Genomic DNA, 21,446 nt, shown 5'->3' with positions numbered 1-21,446 from the left:
ATGGCCCTCCGCCACTGAAAAACACAGCCAGGTTTATGAGATGGGCCACTTAAAATTCCGATTTTTCTCTTAAACCATGTTAACCGCTTTAAGTCTAGCTGCTATAATTTCCTTCAAACTTCATTTTTTCCCTAACCTTAGCTGTAAATATCTTTTTTTTTTTTTTACTGTGGTAGCACTTAGATTCCCCCATCAGTATGTCACATTTTATTGGGAATTGTAAGTCCCACAGATAACAAATAGAGTCTCTACCAGGAGGTTTGCATTCTTAAGCCAAGCTCCTTGTGGATGCACAACTTTATACATGAATAATCCCATGATGTTATTGAAGATTTCACAAATATAAAGTTAAGACATGTTTTTAGATTATATGTAAGTTCACTTGAAATAGGAAAATACAGTATGTGTAAAAACAGAGTTTGGCATCAGTTAAAGAATCATGTTTAATGTAACAATGGCTCCACATTTAATAATTAGCTGTTTCTGAATTTTTCTAGCATTATAAACAGATAAAACTTCAAGGAGCTATTTGGAGAAAAGATAAGTAAATTAAAAGGATTTTCAGCATTTTAAGTGAAATTAAAAACTTTAATGGATGTGAACTGCATGTGAGGCATCAATGGCTACATTTAACAGAAAAACGTGATGCTGCCCTCCCAGTTCAGTCACAGCAATTGTGAAGCACCTGGCTCCCTTGATTTTACATGAAATGCTGAACCAGGACCTGGTTTGGAAGGACACTGCAGTTCAGTGAAAGAGAAAATTCTATCATAACACCAAGTGTTTTATATAGTGTTTCTCAGTTGCATGAGAAGTACAATAACTGGGCTGGAAGAGTATGGACTTTGTAGCTAAAATCTGAAATTTTTCCTTTTATAAAGAGGGATAAATAAGTTATCTTGTTTCTTCATTTCCATTCATGACTCTCCATATCTTCTGCTTTAGCTCACATAATAAATATAGATTACTTCTTATAATGTCTTATTGTGAGAAAAAAGGTTTTATGCTCAAGAACATGCATTTACTTAATCTTGACTACTCTCAGCCTGTCCCAAGGTCTAAACTGCATGACATTTCTTCTTACTTCATGTGCAGAGGCATTTGACTTGTCCTTCTGGAGCCTTCCAAGAAATTCAAGGGTCATACCCGTACTGGGACTGTAATACGTGATGAGCCATTGGGTTATTCTGCAGAAGCCAAGCCCCTAGTTGCTGAAGTAAGACAGAGGAGGTGGTGAGGCTGATGATGCTGCATTATTCTGGGCTCCAGCCCAATCCTTCTCCATCCCTGGAGGGGTGAAACTTCCACTGTGAGCTGTTAGAAGAGCTACCTCTCCCCTTGTTTTTCTAAAGCATAGCATAGGTTTGATGTGATTGACATGGGCAACAGGAGAGTATCCAATTGAAAATCGACAGAAGTCTGTACTTATTTTTCAGTTGCTTAACTTTACTGTTTATAACATCACATTATAATTTGGGATTAACTGCAGTTTCATTCTTCCCTCTGTACTTATGGGGGAGTCATGAATCTCCAGACTGATGTGCTGTAGCACCAGTGCCAAAGGGTTGCAGAGAGGAGGTAGAGGAAGTGGAAGCTGGAAAGAAGACTAAAACGGATGAGATTTACCAGAAATTAAAACCAATGGGTCTACAGGATGGCAGCAGTTTGGAGATTCAAGAGGAGACAGGGCAGAGCTCCAGCACTTCAGCGTTCAGTTTTAATGTTGACTGAAAACATGAATCTTACCAAAATCAAGGCCATGGTATGTGTCCTCCGTCTCTCTCATCTATGTGAAGACATGCAGGGACCATAGCCATCCCAGCAATATCCCATGTTTCCACTACTTTAGATGTGCAATTCATTTCATGTATGCATTTATCTTAAAATCTGCCCACAGAAAAATAAAGGAGAAAAGAATTATATAGGTATAGAAAATCTAAATGTAGATGTGCCATGGTCCAAAAGGTTGTATCTTAGATTCTTCCTAAGTGAAAGAGAGAAACTTATTTCCAAATCTCAGTCTTGAAAATATCCAGCAAACATGGCTCATTATGGATGTTTAGGCTCAACTTCCCTCCATCCCCAAGGCCTGCAGACTCCAAATTTTAGGTCTTTGGATGCAGCGCAATGTTTTGGGGCACACAGGCTGAAAGCAGGCAACAGAAGAAAAATGTAACAGGATCATTATCAGCCCAAATGCTTTTTTTAACTAACTTCTGTATCGTCTGTGTCCATAACACATGGACATGCTGCATGTAAAATGAAAGTTAGTTTTCTGTTTTCTTGTAAATACCACAAGATGACAGTTGTACCCAACCTGCCCTGAAAAAGAAATAAAGAGCACAATTAACTATTCAGCCAGGTGCACGCCTTTCAAAAAGCCTGTGGCAACTGGGCTAAGCAAACTAGAGGAAATATTTATCAGAAGACCCACCACTTCATCTTGCTTTTAAACAGCAGCAAGGAACTCGTAGCAGCACCTAATTGCCCTGACTTCAGGTTTCTTCGACTCCCTCATCAGCGTGAACAAGAGGGACAGTGCTTTGTCCTGCTGTTGGTATCTGAATAGTGTGGATGCCAGAGCCTTTGAAGGTGGAATAGAGGAAGAGGCAGCCCTGCCTTTCCCTGATGCTTATTTCCATCTTGTCTTGTGCTGACACTGCACTTTAAGCAACGAATCTTCTTAGGCAACAAGTCCTTTTAAAAGGTAACTTTTTTGTCCTGTAAATTTTCAGCTGAATTAATCTTTATCTAGGTTGCAGTACAGCTGTGTGAATCCTAATGCCAAGAGGAAGGAAGGAGAGGATGAAGGTGGATGATACGCTTCTGTTTGGAAGCAGCACCAGCTTAAGGTATCTTAAACCAATGGTGGAACAACTTGCTGTCACCTAACCACTAGCAGTGGTTCCAGAACTTGCCATCAGTTTGAGTATTTAGTGCGTAACTGTAAAAAGCCGCTCTGCTGCAGGATGAAGCTATTGCTGCCGTTCAGAAACTTGCTAGTCAGACTGCTACCAATTCATGAGCTACTAGTGATATCATTATATAAATTATTTACCTGCAGGTTTTCAGTATCAGGGATTTGCCCCAAATCTCAGTTGTTTCTAGAAGGAAACAGCACCATGAGACTCACATTGGTCAAGAGGAGACACAGATACTGTGCATGCACATGTTCATGACTCAGAGGTGATACCATGAAACAAATGCCTCCTAAGTTATATTATATTCCATATTTTGAGGAGATTTGAGCTTTTACATCAAAACTTGTCCAGTAAGAGAGCTAGGAGTTGTCTGTTAGATTTTTCTTCCCCAAAGGTTTAAGGGGCTCTTAAATTGCATGGAATATTTTGTCCCCAATTAATTTTATGTGTTGGGGTAAGCAGAGTCTTAAGTTAATACATAATCTGGCACACAATTCAAGAGCTACTTCCTGTAGTAGCTAGTTTGTGGTAATGACATGTCACTTCTGTAGATTGTGTAAATTGCTGGCTCTGTTTTTATACTTCAATAAAATCTGTTTGCATAGCTCGTACTTCTCCTTTCATTACAATTAGGCAGGCAGGAGTTCAAACAACAAAACTTTATTGTTCATGTCTGTAAGTTAAATAACCACTGCAAAGTATAAAATGTTTTTAAAACAACATAACAATGTGCAAACCGCTGCTAAGTTGTCCTGAAATTGCAGTGTACTTTAAGAAGTGACTGATGTGCAAAGGAAGGAGGCAAGTATCAGCTGCTTGCAATTCTCCCATCTCCTCTCCACACACCCTTATTTCTTGTCTAAGAGGTGCATCACGGAGTATGAGGAAGACTGCTTAGGACGGCTAAATTCTGGGATCAAACACTACAAATGTATATACATCCAAACGGTAACTTGTATCTTATATTCAGACAAAAGATTGTATTTTCATATTAACAATCTACTTCTTTCTTCCACCTCTACAAAAATGCTGAAAAGTCATTTTTTTAGAGATCAAGATACATATGAAGCATTTTAAAATAGCAAACCCTTACTAAAAATTAATTGGCAACACTGCTGCAGAATATGAACTCAACTGGTGAGTTTCTCTGCAAGTATCTTTACTTACTGTCTTTGAGTAGTGAATTGGCAGAAGCTTTGCCCAATTAATTTTGACATGAGCGAAGCATGATAAAGAGAACTATTTATCAGTACTTAAGTCCTGACTACTTTTATCATCCGTAAGACATTATACAGAATACTAGGACTCTGGTTTTGAGAGATGATCCAACATTTTCTGCAGAACGCCGCTCAACTCCTGGACTCCATTTCCAACAGACTTACACGTAGATGCAAACCCCTTTTAGGTATTTGAGCTCAGGTCCTGGAAGAAGCTACGAGAGCTGTGACTTGCAGAGCTCCTGTTCTCTGCCTGATACGTGGAGGGCACCAGCACAAAGAACAGCACACTCGGCAAGGCTGGTACAGTGCTGCATTTGATAGTTTATGCTCAAAATGTGCCACCCTAGATAGCTGGCCTGCAGTGGTGTCTCCTCCTGCCACACCCAGGCTCCTCCTATTTACTACTACTTCCTTTCCAAATGTTAAACTTCCAATAACTTCATTTGCATTTACAAAGCTGTGGGGTTTAGTATTTATTGCTACTCCCTATTTAAGATCAGCAAGCTTTACCAAGGCAGTAACAAATTAACCCAAAATATGTTTGGCGATCGGTGGCTTTGCTTTTGCTAATTTTTTAATTTGTTCCCAACATCCAGCGAGCAGGTACTCTGCTGTGGCGCTGGACAAAGGGGAAACTTAAGAGAAACTCCTTCATCAGGCAGGACAACCCATTTCCAAGACACCCAGAGAGCTGTGGTCTTGAAGCGTGCACGACAGCTTTGTAGAAGGCCAGTGACTGCACAGCATATCATTTGTGGTGGAGTTTTGTCATCTACCAAGGCAGGGGAAGATCTGTCGGACTACCTAAAAGGCCATCTAAAATCCTGCCCATTTTTCCTTCAAAAATTTGCAAACATCACATCCCCTCCATTTCTATGAAAAGATGTTAAAGAATACTGAAGCTGCTTCAATGATTTGTTCAAAAAGTGCCTGTTTCTCTCCAGCTGGCACTGAACCACTTGCAGGCACACAGAAGACGTCAGCTTCACTGACTTCTATACCTAGGAACTGCAACTTGCCGCTGAAACCAGCAAGAACAAACAAAACCCAACTTTTCCTTTCTGCATCTTCCCTGGGACCAGAAAAGCACCAAAAAGCAGACTTTTGGTGACCCTTCACGATAGCAAATGTTCAGTATAACATCCAAATACCTAGTGGAGTATTTAATGAAGAATTTTGGTTTTTATAGAACAGTATTATTAACTTCAAGCCATAAAACTCTCAATTGTACAGTAACCGTGCTTATGAAGATCATATAAAAGCAACTGGAAAGCCTTCCCTCTCCCTCAACCACCGGGTTTGTTTTGTTTTGGAGGTTTTTTTGTGTTTTCCCCCCTACCTCAAATAAGAGGCATGTGACCATGGAGTAGCTCTCTGTGTTCTAATTATATTGCTACAAGACATGTCCCAAACATTTTGTGTGAGAATGGGATGGGGACAGAGTAAGGACAAATAAAGCAAACAGCTGTGTAAAGCTCTTCTATCATTCTCACACCTAAATGAAACCAGTAGTACCACAATGAGGATAAAAAAGCTCTTAACGTTATGCTCACTAGCTCACTATTCATTAGACAGTCCCTTCTTAAAAATTAAACAAATAAGAAAAAAAAAAAAAAAAAGATAAATAGCAGGCAGTACTTACTAGGCTAAGCCTTTGTTAGCAGGGAAGTCACCAGAACCCCTTGAGCAGAGATTAGCAAACTAAGTAATCCTTTGGGAATTCTCCCAGGACATCCAGCTGGTTGATGAAACTCTTCCAGTCTTGGACCGTGATCCTCTAACAACAGTGAGGACTGAATGCGGTGATCACAGCTCTGCCTAGCAAAAGGATACAGTTCAGATACTACTGAAGGCTCAGTTAATGTACCTAACGCAACACAATTGCTTCAGCTACTCAGAGCCCCAAGCTCATTTGAGGAAGCCAGCACCAAAATCACCACTCTAAGGAATATATTTTACTACTTGGATTACAAGTACAGGATTTGCTACCTTCCCTTCATATACTGACTCTGTATTGGGCAGTGTTGTTCTGAGTAATTAGCATTATATTAGAATGAGCTAAGCATATTACAAGATAGCTGACTTCCTGTATTTGAGCCCAGTGCACAGATATTTTGCAATCATATTGCATATAGTGACTATAAATGCAAATAGAGCCAAATAGCTACTAGGATATGTTTTCAGGACTGAATTTCGACAGGACTTCAGGTTCCAAGACACCTTCTAAGAAGAAACGACTGAAGATGTGCTTTTTTTTCCAAACTTAAAACTACTTGGGATTAAGTTTTCCAGGCCAGGTGTCTGCCTCCAGCTGATGTTTGCAAAAGAAATTTTCAACAAGAATGTAACTATGAACCTGGGGAAGAAAAAAACTCCCATTTTTACTCAAGTACAGAAAAAGCCCTCTTAATGTACTTGAAAAGGCCTTTACTTTGAAGAGAGAATTTGAAATTTAGTGGGAGAGTAGACTTTGAATCAGGGATATGCCTTTTGGGCAGTTTTCCTATTGAACATCATGATGAAGCAATCAGCTTTTGAATCTCAAGCTGCACACGCACAGCAAAAAAATAATTAAAAAAAAAAAAAAGGCATTAAGAGCTAGGAGCTGGGTTTTCTGAAAATTCCATGGCCTCCGCAAAGCTGCAGGTCGGTCCTAGCAGAGTTACTCCTACCTGAGGCAGCAGTGGGGACTGCAGTTAAGGCTGGGGCTCCGCTGGACTCCGTGCTCCCTCTTCTGGCACCCTGGCCAGTGCAAAGAGCCAGCAGCAAGCCTCGGGGGAGAGGGGAGGGATGGGTGATGTTGGGAGGCTACAGCAAATGCATCCTGTTGGGTGCACCCCATTTCTATTTCTGTCTTTATCGGGGATTTACACACAGCAGCGAGTTTCTCACAGGGCATTGGTGGCCTCTAACGAAGCGCTTTGCATTTTCTGAGTTCCAAATTTGACCCTCTGGAAAATAAATGCAGAAATACCAAGCGGTATCTACCATACATGTACAGCCTTCTTCACTGCAGCTTCTCAGCACTGCAAATGTTTGCAAGAACAGAGCATGACAATAATCTTGCACTAGGAAAGCCCTAATAATGCAGACAGGACCACAGCATGGACGCCTAAGTTCACGAAAAAGTCTATGGCTGAATTTAATGTGGCTCTAAAGTTATGGCTAGGACTCCTACTGCTGAGCTACCTCTACTCTCAAATAACCTGTAAATTATATCCATTGAAACTGTGCTTTGATTAAATGAAGAACACCCCAAATTAGCAGCCATTCTTGTCTTGAATTCCTCTGTGACTTAGCTTTCCCAGCATTACAGCGATGATAATGCTACTAGCTCGGAATTTTGGGAACTCATTTGTAATCATAACTCTAGAAAAGCCTGTAAGAAAATGGAAGGGAAAAAAAAATAAATCTGTATTCAGATAAACATTTAAACATCATGCAGATACAGAGGCATAACCTCGGAGTTTTTTTTTTAATTCAGTGAGCAGTATCAATCTCAAATGTAAGGATCATGCATTAAAAAAAGTGATCATATAATTAAGGACTATCATAATACACATGCATGGTGTCACGCAGATGGAAAACTCAATGAGCACTGAATTTTCCAACCTTAATTTTTATATGTTTGTATGGTAATATTTGTATGTAATTATACATAATTTTAATGTTCAGTTGCAGACTATTAGACTTTCGTTTAAAGTCAAGAACTCTTTGGCAGATGAAATAAAACAATAAAGCGAATGTCTATGTATTTTCTTCTATAAATAAGTAAATTGATCCTGGTATGAACTTGGCCGCAGCTAGTTACCCAAACTTTAAAAAAAGATCATTTAAAAACATCTTTGAAAGCTAAATTAGCATATATTGGCAAAAGGAGAGGATTCTTTAGCACAATTCTTAAACAACATGGGGAAACTTGCACTATCAAATAGGTACTATCATTTCTGTATAGTACTGCAAACATGACACAAACACCTGGATTAAGGACACACAACTCCATTTTCCTAAGTGCTAAGCACAACTAATTCCAAAGGAACGCCATGGGGGCTATGTAATAGCTTGGCAACCTCTCGAAGGAAAAACTATGACATTATTTCATTTTCCTAAAGCAAAGTGAAGAATGAGCCCAGACTTATTAAAATAGAGGTAACAGATCAAACACAATATTCTAAGGGTTTCATTCACAGACCAGCTTGCTTTACTTTTATTGCCTTATAAATCGAGCTAAACTTGTAGCATTAAAAAAAAAAAAAAAAAAATCTATTTTGACTTTGTAAACCAACACTAGAGTAACTTGATGAAGGATGAAATGAGACAGGAAGAAGTTTCATTCCGAGAGACCATACTGTAAGCTCAGGGCACTGCTATTTATGCTAGGGAACTGACTACAAGCAGCACCCAGTGCAGCATGTGACTTAAGTCACTGGAAGTTTGTGATCAAGAAACTGAAATAAAATACTTACAAGAAGAAAGCAAGTCTTAAGATTACAAATCAAGTGTGAATAGCTGCAGTACTAAATATTCCTGAATCAGCAAAAGATGGAAACAAAACTGTACAGTAATTGCATCTGAGGCCATACATATCTTTAGCAGAAGTCACCTGTGACACTGCTGCAAGCCCCCTAGAGCAGGGGTTGGCCCACCCAAAATCACCAGGTTTTCCTCACTCCCTTGCTTGAGCCCGCATTTTCTTTAATCTCCCTTTTTCTTTCTGCAGCAGGACTGCAAGAATTCTTCCAGCTTCTGTACTGTTCTCCAACACATGCAAGGGAGTCTCATAGAGGGAAGAGACCTCTCCCTGGCCTGCAGTTTCCCCACTCTGCACACAAGCTAGATAAGGATAAGGCTAAGTAGACTAGTTTGCGTAACACGTTTTAAAACTGCTACCCCAAATATCCAGAGACTGTACTTTTGCCTCTTGGTAAAGGGTTAGGGGGCTATGCTCACTATTCTCTAAACAGTATTAGGTACATCTTGGCTCAGAACCACACTTGCCCCAGCTCTGTGCATCAGCTGCTCTTAAACACAGTGATCCTTGTAGCTCTGGAAGGCCCAAGATCAAGAATTGATGGAAGATACAGGAACATATATATACATTCTATTTCTTCTACTTTTTCCTAACTTCGGTTATTCTCCATTTGCAACAAGACTCTGGGTAAGACAGATCTCATGTTAAAGTTCAAAATTCAGAAATAGTAGCAGCTCAGCCTCATAAACATTTTTATAATATCTGGAGATTAGGAGAGTCATGGATTCCCCTAAGAGCTTCAAAAGCTATCATGTTACTACAAGCAACAGGAACTGATACTTCACTAATTTGATAGCCCTTCATATGTAAACAACCTCAAAAACTGTTTCTCACTAGCTTTTTTCAGTTATGTTAGGCACTACTGTAGTTAAACAGTTTAAGTCCGATGGTTTAAGTGCAATTTTCACATTAGGTGTCCCATCAGCATTTGACCAACACAGTTAAGTTTGAGATTTTTTTTTCCTTTCAGTTACTCTGAAAATAGACATACTTCCTCTTATCTGGGCAACACAACAGCATTCAATGCAATGCTGCTCATCTATCAGCAGTCTGTAAGACCTGCGTATTAAGTAGATCACCAACAGACAGACTGAGAATCATAATTAAACAACAACAGATTTTCTCCTTTCAAAAGTGGATCTGTGGGTATTTGTGTGCTTTCACTGCTTTTAAGTGCTTGGGCAATTTCCACACATTAGTTAGTTTAGATGTTATTTAATCAGTATTTCTTTCATTTACTACTTAAGTTTTCAGAAAAGTTTTTACAGCATGTATTATATTGAAATGCACAAATTGTCACATGTATTGTCTGTCCACACATTCACAGTTGCACAAACTACTTCCCTTTTCATTTACGCCTATATAAAAGTTAACTAAGGCAACCGCTTACTCAAGAGAAATTTCTATGTATTTTTAGCTACTGTTGACTGCCATTCAAATTGATAAAAATATAAAGATGAGACAGTGCTACGTGACAAGCAAATATTGCTGGCAAATCTGCAATACTGAGAACTCTACTAGTAGCATTTTGCCACTTAGACTTCTAACAAACACTATGAAGTTACTAGGTTTGGTTTTGATTTAAGTTAACTAGACCTTCCCCACCCGTGTGTGATACCATCATTCTTACTCTACAAAAACCCTTAAAGTTTGAACCAAATTTAACCTGATCATTTCTGTATTTCTGAGCATGGTTCCTTTTTAACATTCAGAAGAATTCTCTCAGTTTTGCATCTCAATCAAACTTTCACACATCCAACCAGAAACATGAATCACACTAGTGCTATTTCAGGGAACATGTACAGCTATAGTGGCAGGGGAAGTGTGCCATCCACCAGATCACACAAACACAGAGATAATCACAAAGTAATGCTTGAATCGGGTAATTTACTAAGGGCAAATATGTGGGGGTTTTTTTCTTTTTAAAAAACTTGCATGGGTTTGTGACTTCTGTGCTGCAGACCAATGCTTGTTAGAACCTCAAAACATTTTCCGCCATTAAGGCCTGCATCTGCCTTACAGGTACGATAACTTAAGAAAAGCAGCAAATATTTTTCACCTGTAAGAAAAATATATGAATTTGATAGTCTCTCTAAACTTACTGTTCAAGTGTTGCTAACCCCAAGTGTTCAGAACACATAAGTCAGGACCTACACAAGAATTAAGATTTCAAAAGCACTGCAGTTTTGAAATCAAGTGGGAGTGCACTTACATATTTATTTTTACTTCTTCTTCAGTTGCATTTAGGGTTTTCCTGCTTCATGTTTCATACTTCATTGCACAACTGAGAAACCCTCAACTTTGAAGTGCTTTTAATTTAGAGTTTAGATGATCATAAAATTGATTCCGAAAGGTGGACCTTTGTGAAGAACAGCAAGTATTAGAAAATTACAATAATTACAGGTAACATTTTTTAAAGTGTTTAACCAATTTACTTGAGTATGTACAACAGCATTTATGTAGCTCATTTTTCCTTCTGTTTTATTTCCTAAGTAGCAATACCATAAGAATAAAGTTGAAATGAGGAAGGCACACGACACTTTAGGAGATTTAGGAGGGAAGTGTCATAAGTCATTTAAATAAACAAGAAGTTGGTTCTTTTCAATGTAAAAGCTTTTTCTTTTTTAGAGATTATCTAAACCAAGCCTGCTGGGGTAGTTAAGTTCTACTAACTGGAGTGGAAATTCTGTACAAGTGTGCAGAAGTAGCCTGTAATACTGTACCTCTGCTTTCCCACCTTTGCTGTACTGTTTAGCATTTCCTTTCATGCATGAGACCTTTAATTTATGATTTAATACTGCACCACTGAAGACTAGCCACTTACCATCTATACAACGTAGCAGCATCTTTAAAAGAAGCTAGCACACTGAAACATAATAAAGAATTTTTAAAAATTATTCAGTAAGAAGGGGTAGGACTAATACCTTGCTAAGTAAATGCCCCTTGTTGAAGCGTACATTTGTCACAGCAAGCTACGCAAACACTGAAGTCTTTAGCCTAACATATGCAGTTAATTCCAACACTTTAACATTTTTTATTAAAAACAGTTGAGATGAATGTCACTAAAATCTACCACTGGCTTTCTGACCCTTTCTCCTCTACCAGATGCTGCTCATCCCGTAATTCTTGTGTTTATTTTCAGACTGCATGTATACTACACGCTACTGTCTGCAGTCTTAAGAGTGAATTGGCTGTCTTCTCTAGCCCATCTAATAGGCTGCATTTTCTAAAAACACATATATACACACAGGCACATACACACAAACAAATAAAACACACTAACTTGAGTTTCTAAGGATTTAATGTAAGTAGCATACAGCTAGTGATACTAGTTAGTTACTCTGATCAAAACGTAATGTTGCCAGAAGTCAAGAGCAGCACAAGCAGAAATGAAAATGGAAATGAGCAAGAGTATTTCACCCACCAGAAAGCAAATGCAGAGTTAGTGGCACACTGACAAGAGCAGTTGTGGCCTGCTCTCTGGATAGCAGCAGTGTGGCACATCAGTAATAAGCCCCAAATTTCATATTAAAGATTCAAGAAAAAAGTTTGAAACTGCAACACAAGATACAGCTATTAAAACACAAGATTCACTTAGCACAGTGATACTTATAAAAAAAAGCAGCCAACACACACACACAAAAAAACAAAACAAAACCACCCAACCACTACTGAATAGTGACAATTCAGTTACTGGATCTGCACTGTCTGTCTGCAAGAATGCTCATTCCACACATAACATTTACACACCAAAATTAATTGTATATAGTAACTTTTATAAGCAGTTTATAATAGCACAGGTTTTATTTTACAATTTAAATAAATGCAAATTGCATTGACAGGTACTATTACAGAGATCAGTAAAAGGATTTTTTTTTTTCCTAAATAGCAAGACTTTTCTCCCTTTTCCCCTGCATTTAATCTTTGGACTCTTTAATATGCAACAAGAGATTCTTTTGGCATTCTTAAGTATCAACGTAATTTTGGTATATTTAAAAATTATCACTTCCACCAGAAACAGGTCATCACCTTTATTTAACACCATTAAAATGCATGCGTATTAAGACAGATAAATCAGGAAAAAAAAAAAAAAGTCTTAACTCACAAGCCCTTTCTCTACCTCAAAAAGAGAGGGGAGCCCCCGTCAGTATAAAACCAACAAAACCGGTGGTCTAACACTAGTATCAGCTTCACGACCTTCTCCTGGGGGATCTCCAACTATTTCAGCTGTAAGGTGAAGAACCAAGCTATAAGAACCAAGACATCGTTAATGTAAAACAGCAATTACTCTCAAGCTGGCATCACAAGATCAGAGTCCAATACAGACATTTTGTACCTTGCTGCTGGATAGTGTTACTTGAAGCATCAGCCTAATAGCCGGTTTATTCATAAGGCACGCACTAAAATGAAACAAACAGTAATTAAGTGCTGGCGGTGACCTAGTTAGCTACGTAAGGAGCTAGGTCGTCCTGTCATTCATTACAGGTTCGCCGGAACCCCACGGGCACGGTCCCCTCCGCCCGGGCTGCGCGGCAGGGCGAGAGCGGGGAGCGGCACCTCTCGCCCGGCCAGCCCCGGGCTCCCGCCGCCCGCCCGCCCGGCCCTGCGCCGCCACCGCCGCCGGCGGCCTCTCCCCCAGCCCCCCCCGCCTCCGGAGCCCTCGGATCTGGGCCCCGGCGAGCGGCGGAGCCGGCGCGGGCAGCGCCAAGGCCGCCTGCTTTCGCCTTCCCCTCCCTCCCTCCCCCGCCCCGCCGCAGCTCCGGCAGCTCCGCGCTGGGATAACGCAGCCTCTGACTCGCTCGCTGCTCGCGTCCCCCTTCACCTCCCTCTTCTCCCTCCCCCAACGCGCACACTTGATAGAAAGTCTCCTCTCGGCGGCGGGAGGGCGGTGAAATCCTTCGCTCTCCTCCCTCCGCTCTCTGTAACGCGAACGAGCCGCCGCCTTCTGTTCCTCAGCCTTGGCCAAGTCGGCGTTTTGTTGACAGGCTCTGCCGGGCACAAAATGGGGCTGCCGCTTCCATGGGCGCCGCCATTTTGTGAGGAGCCGCCGCGCTAGCTGTAGCCGCAGCCTCAGTAGCGGCGGCAACGGCGGCCCCAGGCGCGCCGGAGCGGCGGCCGGGGTCTGTGTAATGGTTGAATAAAGTGACCCCCTCTAGGGAATCCCCAGCTGACAGTTACGTAAGGGACCGTGCGCAATTGCTGTGCTTAGCATGGAAACCCACCTAGCCCTGCTACGCAATTTGCCTATCCTCCCCTCTGCCTCCCGCTCGCCCTTCCACACGGCGCCCGGGCGAGGAATGTGACTCACCTCTGCCGACCGCCCCTCGCGGAGGGGAGACCCCCTGCTTTTAAGGAATTTTAAGGCATGATTAAAAACCACCGCCCTCCTGCGAAAGGAAGGCTTAGCTCTGTGTGACTGAAAGAGCGATCTAGCCCCTCCATCGCCGGTTTTAAACCTCCCTCATTCGTATTATCCGGGCTGTGGGAGTCTTGGGCATACTGTTGCTGAAATAGCAGAAACTCAGGAGTGTCACAGACACGAGCTGCAGACCAGGATCTGCTGCAGGTCTAATTTTAGGCGGGGGGGGGGGGAGACTCTTAATGCTACAGCGAGTAAGACGCTATGCATTCCTTACACTGAAATCCACACACTGCCACTCCATCCACACAGAGAGGGCGACTTTCAATACAGAGTATTAATTTGAAACCGAGGGATTTCTCCCCCCCCCGCCCCCAAGAAGTGCGAGCCCAGGGCAAATCTTACCAAGCATCTTACTATATCTCTGTCTCTATGGCTATACTCAAGCTGAAACAGCACTCAAGTCAAAAGGAAAAAAAAAATTTTCTTTGTAAAAAAAAAATATGTTTTATTTTCTGAAGTAAGTTAGTACATGGAGTAGAAAGGAATTATAGTTTTGCCTCTTTAAGTGCTCACTTGGGGCCATAATGTGCCATTGATTTTAAAACACAGCTCCTTACTGACTTTAATGAGGAGTTCTGCTTAAAAAAAACCTAAAGGCCTGATCTGGCCTTGGATTTCAATGTATTGGTTGCGAGGGGCAAATGTTCCTCCAGAGTCTCTTAAACCGGAGCAAGCGCTCACCTGCGGCTCTGTTTGCTTGCCAGGGAAGGACGAATGCCCACCTGGGTCACCGCTTGCTCTACCTGAGGAGCAGAGGTTCGACGGAAGGTGCCGACCACCGCACGGGCCCGTTTACCCCAAGCGGCACCGGACCTCGCCGTGGTCGGCGTGCAGGTCTTCTCCTGGGCTCCTGTGTGGAAAACACGTCAGGAGACAAGCACTCGCCAACACCGTACACGCCGCAGGCAGCGGGAAAGGGGCCTGCAGTGCCACGGGGGTCTACTGCCCATCCAGGGTGAGGGCCAAGACCTTCCCCCTTCATTAATTTTATGCTGTATGTTCCATTCGTCAATATACGGAAATATATAGGCGGGTTAGAGTGAGTACAGCAGTCCTAAAGGACTTCGGTTGCAGGCCGCAGGATCTCCAAGAGAAAAAAAAAATTTATGGAGCGAGCCAGAGCTCAGGCCCCTGCTGGCAAACCTCTCCAGGGCACCCCCTGCTCGGGAAAGCGCTCGGCATTCTCCTTCGGGGAGTTTTCAACACCTCACGCCTCGAAATGAGGGGTTCCTGCCGCCCCCCCCCCCGCCCCCGCCCCCGCCGTGCCATCCGGGGCGACTTCCTGCCCTTGGAAACACCTCAGGCCGGGGGACTCGGAAAGTTTTTCAAAAGTCCAAATCCACCAGTGCCCCCTTCGGTTGTTGTTTTCTCTCCCCTTGAACTCAGGGCGTTGGGTTTAGTCCAATTCAAAAATTCGGCCCCGCTTTCCAAAATCCACCTTTCCTGCCCTTCCCCTCCCCCCCCGCCCCCCCCACTCCCCCCCCCCCCCGCCGTCAGCCAGCGGAGAGAGGCCGATCGGTTGCGAGCCTGGCAAGGGAAGGCCCTTTCCCCGGCCCCTAGCCCCGGAACAACCGGTAGTAGCCGTTTTTTTCCTCCCCTCTTCTCCTTCTCCCTCGCCTCTTTCCGCCCGGCTTTGTGTGAAGTTTGCGGCACATTGCAGATGAGCCCTTAGCGGCGAGAGGAGCCTATTGTTCCCCGCCAGGAACTGCTTGCTGGGGCTGTGCTGGCTTTTGCCTTTAGAGCTGCCTTCTGCAGTACCGCGGCCGGCCTCCGGGGTCCGCTGTGTTGCGCTCTCGTCCAGGCAGAAGCACGGCGGCCTCAGATCTTTTTGTCTGAGAGAGAAGAGAAGTGAATCCCGCTGCCGCCGCCACCGCCGCCGCCGCCGCTGCCGTAGCTGTACAGTGTGTGTGTGTGAGAGAGCGAGCGAGGGAGCGAGCGAGCGAGGGAGAGGGAGATCGCATGGAGCCGCGGCTGTAACACACACACACTGTCAATACCTCACTCCGGCTCCCCCCCCCACCCCACCACAACAGTAACCCAATTCATTGTGTGATCCAGCAGCACCATGTTGAGTCTCATGTGCAGGCTGGATCGGTTGGGTTTGTGGTGCTGAGAGAGGCAGCAGCAGCGGGAGGAGGAATTACTGAGAGGTGCCCCTCTCCCTCCCTGTCTCTTTGCCTGTGTGTTGTGTGGAGACAGGACTCGCAATTACCACACTCTCTGGGCTCCCTTATTCCTTTTAAACTTTTTTTTAAACAAGCCCCTCTCCATGGCTGATCCCCGGCCGAGCACGGGCACCTGGGTCTCTTAAAGACAAGGAGGAGCCGGGGATTGTTGTTGTTGTTGTCGGCCGTTTTTTTTTTCAAATTGGATTTTTTTTTTACGAGAACCTTTTTTAATACAAAAATGGCAAATTCGACGGGTAAAAACCACGCAGACCAGCGGAGAAAGGGACTCGCTTTCCTGGACGAGCTGCGGCAGTTTCACCACAGCAGAGGGTGAGGAAAATGGGGAGATGGAACGGGAGGGGGGGAGGCTTTTAAACCGACCAGATCCAACTTCCAGCCCCTTCCCTGAAGGACACGGCAGCCCCAGCGAGGGGAGAAAAGGGGGCAGAGCTGACAAGTTGTGGTGTTTTGTGTGTATCTCCTTTGGCAGGTCTCCTTTTAAGAAGATCCCCGTGGTGGGTGGGAAGGAGCTGGATCTTCACGCTCTCTATACCAGAGTCACCACTTTAGGCGGATTTGGGAAGGTGAGTGGAAGTTTTAATTTGGGTTTCCCTCCCACTAACCTCTTCCCAAAAGTCTCCTCTGACCCCCGGGGGCGGCGGGGGGAGCCGGGGTGGCCGGGAACCGTCCTATTTAAAGCCGGTTAGAGGAGGTGGGGGGTGGAAGAAGGAAGCGAGCAGACAGGCAGGTTGGTGGCTTGGCCTTGTCGGCGGAGCGATGAAGGGGGATCCGGGGGTACGGCGCACACCCCGCTCCTGCCTCCCCCGCCTCCGCCGGAGCCCCTGGCCCCTGCCCCCCTTCCCCGGGAGAAGGCGAGGAGGGAGCAGAGAGCTCCGGTCGGCGAGAGGCAGTTTTCTTTTGGCTTGTGCTGGCAGCTCTTGTGTGTGTGTGTCTCTCCCTCTCGCAGAGGGAGAGAGACAGAGAGGAGAGAGTCTGAGCGCAGTTTTAGTGCAACTCAAAATTAGCGGGCATGTTTAACATCGATAATCGGCACGGAGCATGGGCTAGGAAACGATCCTCGCAGCCGGGGGGGGGCCGGGCGCTGCCCTCCGAGCCCTTCCCGCAGAAAAATAACAAAAGGGGCACCCAAGACGGTGTGTAATCAAATAGCCATCTTTAGGCTTCAAGGCTAGGGACAGAAATGTAGGCCTCAAAAGAAAGGCCTCTCTGTGTCTGTGGATCTGTCTCGGGGGGACCCCCCGGGACGGCTCCCCCGCGCCCCGGAGGCCAGGGGGCGCCCCCGCCAAGACTTCCCCGCATTATTTTAAACTTCTTTGGGTTTTTAACGGACCGCGTTAGGATTTAAAAGGGGGCGACAGAGGGACTCCCGATTGGTTATTGTCCAGGCAGTAAAAACAAAAACAAACAAACCCCAAAACAATACAAACCCTCCCGGCCCTGTCCCGTGTCCGTCGTGTCCCCGGCCCCGTCCCCGTCCCCCCCCCCCCCGGAAAAAAAAAAAAATCCATATATATATATATATCTATCTAAAAAAATAAATAAAGTGGAACACCGGTGAGAAGCGGGATTATTCCCGAAGGGGAAATACTACCGACTGTCAGTGAAACACACAGTCCTAAATCCCATCTACATTCGTGTTTATTTCTTTTTATATCTTCATCTGCTTGCTTCGTGGCAGCCTGTGGGTTTTCGCGATGTTCGCTGTCGACGACATGTTTATGTGTACGTTGTGTATCTCGGCCTGTGTGTTGTTTTTGACAGGTATCAGAGAAGAATCAGTGGGGAGAAATTGTAGAGGAGTTTAACTTTCCCAGAAGTTGTTCTAACGCTGCCTTCGCTTTAAAACAGTATTACTTGCGGTGAGTGCTATCAAGCTGTTGCAGTGGTATTTTTGAGTGTGGGATTCTATTTGCTTTTCAGTGTGTGCAATAATAAAAATATCCCTGCTCTTAAAAAATGCTGTAAAATAAAGCAGAAGGAACTTGTAATTCCTTACTGGCCTGATGCAGTGATCAGTTAAAGGTAATTCTGTTTTCTAGTTATTTTATTTGTATTTTACATCTGCAAGCCTTGAACTTTGAAGGGATCCCAAGTATATAAACAATATATGTCAGAGCCATTTTTATTGATTGTTTTAGAACGACGGTGCTAAAGGACTTTTACTAAGACATGTTATTGTAGTTACAGAAAGTTAGGTTACTATTTGGAGGACTGAAAGGTGTTGGTATATGTGAACTTGTTTACTGCTCAGTGGGGTCAGACATTGAATGAAAATGCATCTGCAGGAAGGTAGACTGCTTTGGATAAATTATATTGTTATTGTTACCAATTACCAGCAGTATACTTTTTTTTTTATTTTAGAGTACAAAGAGCTAAATAATTTTTTTTCTGTCACTTGAAAAATAGTAGGTTTCTGCAGTTTTTAAAAATAAGATTACATTCCTTGAAATGATACAAGTTATTTTTTGTGATGCAGATTATTTTTTTTAATGCAGCATGGAGTTCATACTGAATATTTTAAATCTCTGTGTGTGGTACTGTTCAGGTACTAGATGACTTTTTTAAAAAAATATTTTTTATTAACTTCTGGTGATTATTCTTTGTGTGAAGGCTTTTAAAATTATTGCATATATAGTGTTTTTAGATGCTATGTGTAGACAATTACATTTCATTTAGAATAAAGTTTTATGTACGTTGGTTAAGGAATGTAATTTTCTGTTTCTGAATTGCATAAATGATATTTTTCATTGCAATTAATGATAATACAGGTGTGCAGTATGTACAAAAGATGTATGGGCTTTTGGACTTCTGTTTTGGTGATCTGAGTACACACAAGCTTTATCTGTCTCTAGTTTGGCCTTCTGAATTAGGAAATGCAGTAATTGTACAGGTGCACTTTCTATTGGTTGTCCTAGATTGACTTCCAGCTTGAAGCTGTAGAGTTCATAGCACAGTGGAACAGTTATTGAGTTACAATGATGTCTGGAAAACCTTAGTCAGGTATCTGTAGTTACTGAATTTTTCTTTTTTTGGTGGTGACATATGATTGCTTTAAGATCCAGACTAAGAAAAGAAATTACCATTGTTAATAGCTCTAGCAAAGTTTATGGTTGCTAGCAGGCCTAGGAATGAAGTGGGAAGCTCACTTTAGGATATCCTTCTCTGTTGGTGTGTTTTTGTTGTTTTTTTTTTTCTCTACTACATAGCATTGAGATAGTGTTGCTGAAGATTTGTTGGATCACACAAAGCAGTTTTTTGCTTTTTGAGTTTTTCTGTTGGACCATGTAGTCTGTTACTTGGCTCGATTTACATATAATTTGCAAAAAGACAGTTTTTTGGTTTTTGCCCTTTCCTTTTTATTTCCATATTCTGTAAGTGTTTGAGTGGCCTAACTTTTTGCAGTAGAAGGTTGTATGTCATTTGTGTTTTATATGCTGTGACAGTTAACACAATTAATGTTAATTTAGCCTTCTAATGACTATTAATTTTTAATAAGATACTACTTTTTAATTTAGAATCAGACATACAAAAATGTTATTTTTATTATTAGCGTGCTGGTATTGACATTATTTAAAATACCGTTGCTGAAAATCTGTGTAAATTATTACATACAAATAATTGAAAGGTTTTTTTATTTATTTGGAATTTAGGAAAAAAAGTTGATGAACAGTTAAGATGAAGAATCTTTAAAAATGTCTATTTTATCATAATCTCTGTGATTTACTTGGGCCATTCTGAAATAAACTGTCAAGGTTGTTGGTTTTGGGGTGGATTGGTTTTTAGTGGTTGGAGTTTTTTTGGGATGGGCTTTTTTTTGTTTGTTTTGTTTTTTCTAAATTACTGCTTTACTCACTGTTGCTTCTCACGTAATCTAAGTTTGATGTGAACTGTTTCCCAGTGGAGTTCACCTCCTTACATGTGCAGTAATAAGACTGTATATACACGTATCTTTGCTAGGTTGACGTTCGTTTAGCTTTAACCTTAAAAGGTTTGGGGGGGGGATTTGGTTATAGGGAAAGAAAAAAAATGCTCTAATGATAAATTTGTAAAAAGGGTCTTGTTTATCTGTGTTGAAGAACATAACCTGACATTTCTTATAGGGCTAGATTTTCATGAACTGCTGAGCAATTACCCTTGGAAAAAAAATGTTCCTCTTGAGTCTCAAGTATGACTATAATCTTGGCCTCACTATTGTAATGACTTTGCAAACAAAGCCGAACAAATTGAGGCCTATCAACTTTTATATATTTTTTTATCCAATTATATGTTGTGTGTCGTGTAAAGTGAGGGACCTGCATGGCAGATGGGACCCTGTTGAATTCAGAGGCATTCAGTGGTGTGCACCTACAGAAATACATTTGCAGATTTGGATTCGTGACGGTTTGTGATGAAAGTTGCTTCTTTTCTACTAAACATCTGGCATACCATGTTCGCTGAGATAAGATCTCAAGCTACATGGACCACTTGCTCGTTTTGCTGTGTTATTTCTAATAATGCTGTCATTTTTGACTTAAAATTACTGTGTAAATAATTTAGAAACTTGAGTTGTTTGTGTGACGTCAGTAGTCCTGTTGGCTTGATCAAACTGAATGTTTTGCAAAACATTCATCAGGTTATGATTTTTCTAGGCAATTGTGAGGTGTATCTTTTTTGTTTAAATAACTTTTTCATTTTGATTGTTGTGGAATTTTGCTAGCTGCCTTTGGGAATGTATGTTAGGCTTCATTAAAGATGTGAATTTTTTAAACTTCTGATATAATTCTGATAGGCTTTATGATAGGTGGTACTTGAATACATGATAGACAATCCTATCTACCCCTTCTCCCTTGAACTGCCCTCTTTTTTTCTTTCACTGGAAAAAGTTGTTTATAATAGGGAAGGTCTGAACCATTCAAACTTTGTGCCTGTGTTGCTTTGAGCTGTCTGACAGGTGAAGTAATTTATGCACTGTGGGTCTTAGTGAGCAGTCAAAAGCCACAGTGCCGATAACCATTGATAGACTGTACTTGTTAATGTAGTTCTGTAAGGCTCTACAGCATCAGAGAGTGCAATTCCCTTGGATGTAGCGCAAATTAGATGTTTCATCTCAATTGAGGTGAATTAGTAAAGCATTTTCTAAATGCTTCTCTAAAGATTATTTTATAATGTTAATGAAAATATTTT

The 21,446-nt window shown here is 42.2% G+C and overlaps 1 protein-coding gene and 2 long non-coding RNA genes across 7 annotated transcripts in view; 1 reads left to right on the top strand and 2 right to left on the bottom strand.

Moving 5' to 3' along the window:
- Positions 1-295: 295 nt before the first annotated feature.
- LOC142045507 (uncharacterized) lies at positions 296-11,590 on the bottom strand. Of its 5 annotated transcripts, XR_012654624.1 has the most exons (6): positions 11,497-11,590; positions 10,885-11,031; positions 5,784-5,959; positions 3,059-3,104; positions 1,747-1,887; positions 296-1,287 (listed from the first exon to the last, which is right to left on the bottom strand). It is a non-coding gene; the product is annotated as an uncharacterized LOC142045507 (long non-coding RNA). The 5 variants fall into 5 exon arrangements; XR_012654623.1 differs by lacking the exon at positions 11,497-11,590 and having other exon boundaries at positions 10,885-11,301; XR_012654626.1 differs by lacking the exons at positions 10,885-11,031; positions 11,497-11,590 and adding an exon at positions 6,814-7,082.
- Positions 11,591-11,771: 181 nt separating this feature from the next.
- Positions 11,772-13,904, bottom strand: LOC142045479 (uncharacterized). Its single transcript, XR_012654614.1, has 3 exons — positions 13,524-13,904; positions 13,009-13,072; positions 11,772-12,919 (listed from the first exon to the last, which is right to left on the bottom strand). It is a non-coding gene; the product is annotated as an uncharacterized LOC142045479 (long non-coding RNA).
- Positions 13,905-15,882: 1,978 nt separating this feature from the next.
- The window catches only part of ARID2 (AT-rich interaction domain 2), a 107,954-nt gene continuing 102,390 nt past the window's right edge, over positions 15,883-21,446 (top strand). Inside the window, exons 1-3 of the mRNA XM_075059186.1 lie at positions 15,883-16,592; positions 16,753-16,846; positions 18,045-18,142. Coding sequence (XP_074915287.1) covers positions 16,501-16,592; positions 16,753-16,846; positions 18,045-18,142 — 284 coding nt within the window. The 5' untranslated portion in view covers positions 15,883-16,500. The remainder of the gene's footprint in view (positions 16,593-16,752; positions 16,847-18,044; positions 18,143-21,446) is intronic.

The sequence above is a fragment of the Buteo buteo genome, chromosome 28, assembly GCF_964188355.1.
Source record: "Buteo buteo chromosome 28, bButBut1.hap1.1, whole genome shotgun sequence".
Taxonomy (NCBI): domain Eukaryota; kingdom Metazoa; phylum Chordata; class Aves; order Accipitriformes; family Accipitridae; genus Buteo; species Buteo buteo.
This window is presented reverse-complemented; position numbering and strand designations above follow the sequence as displayed.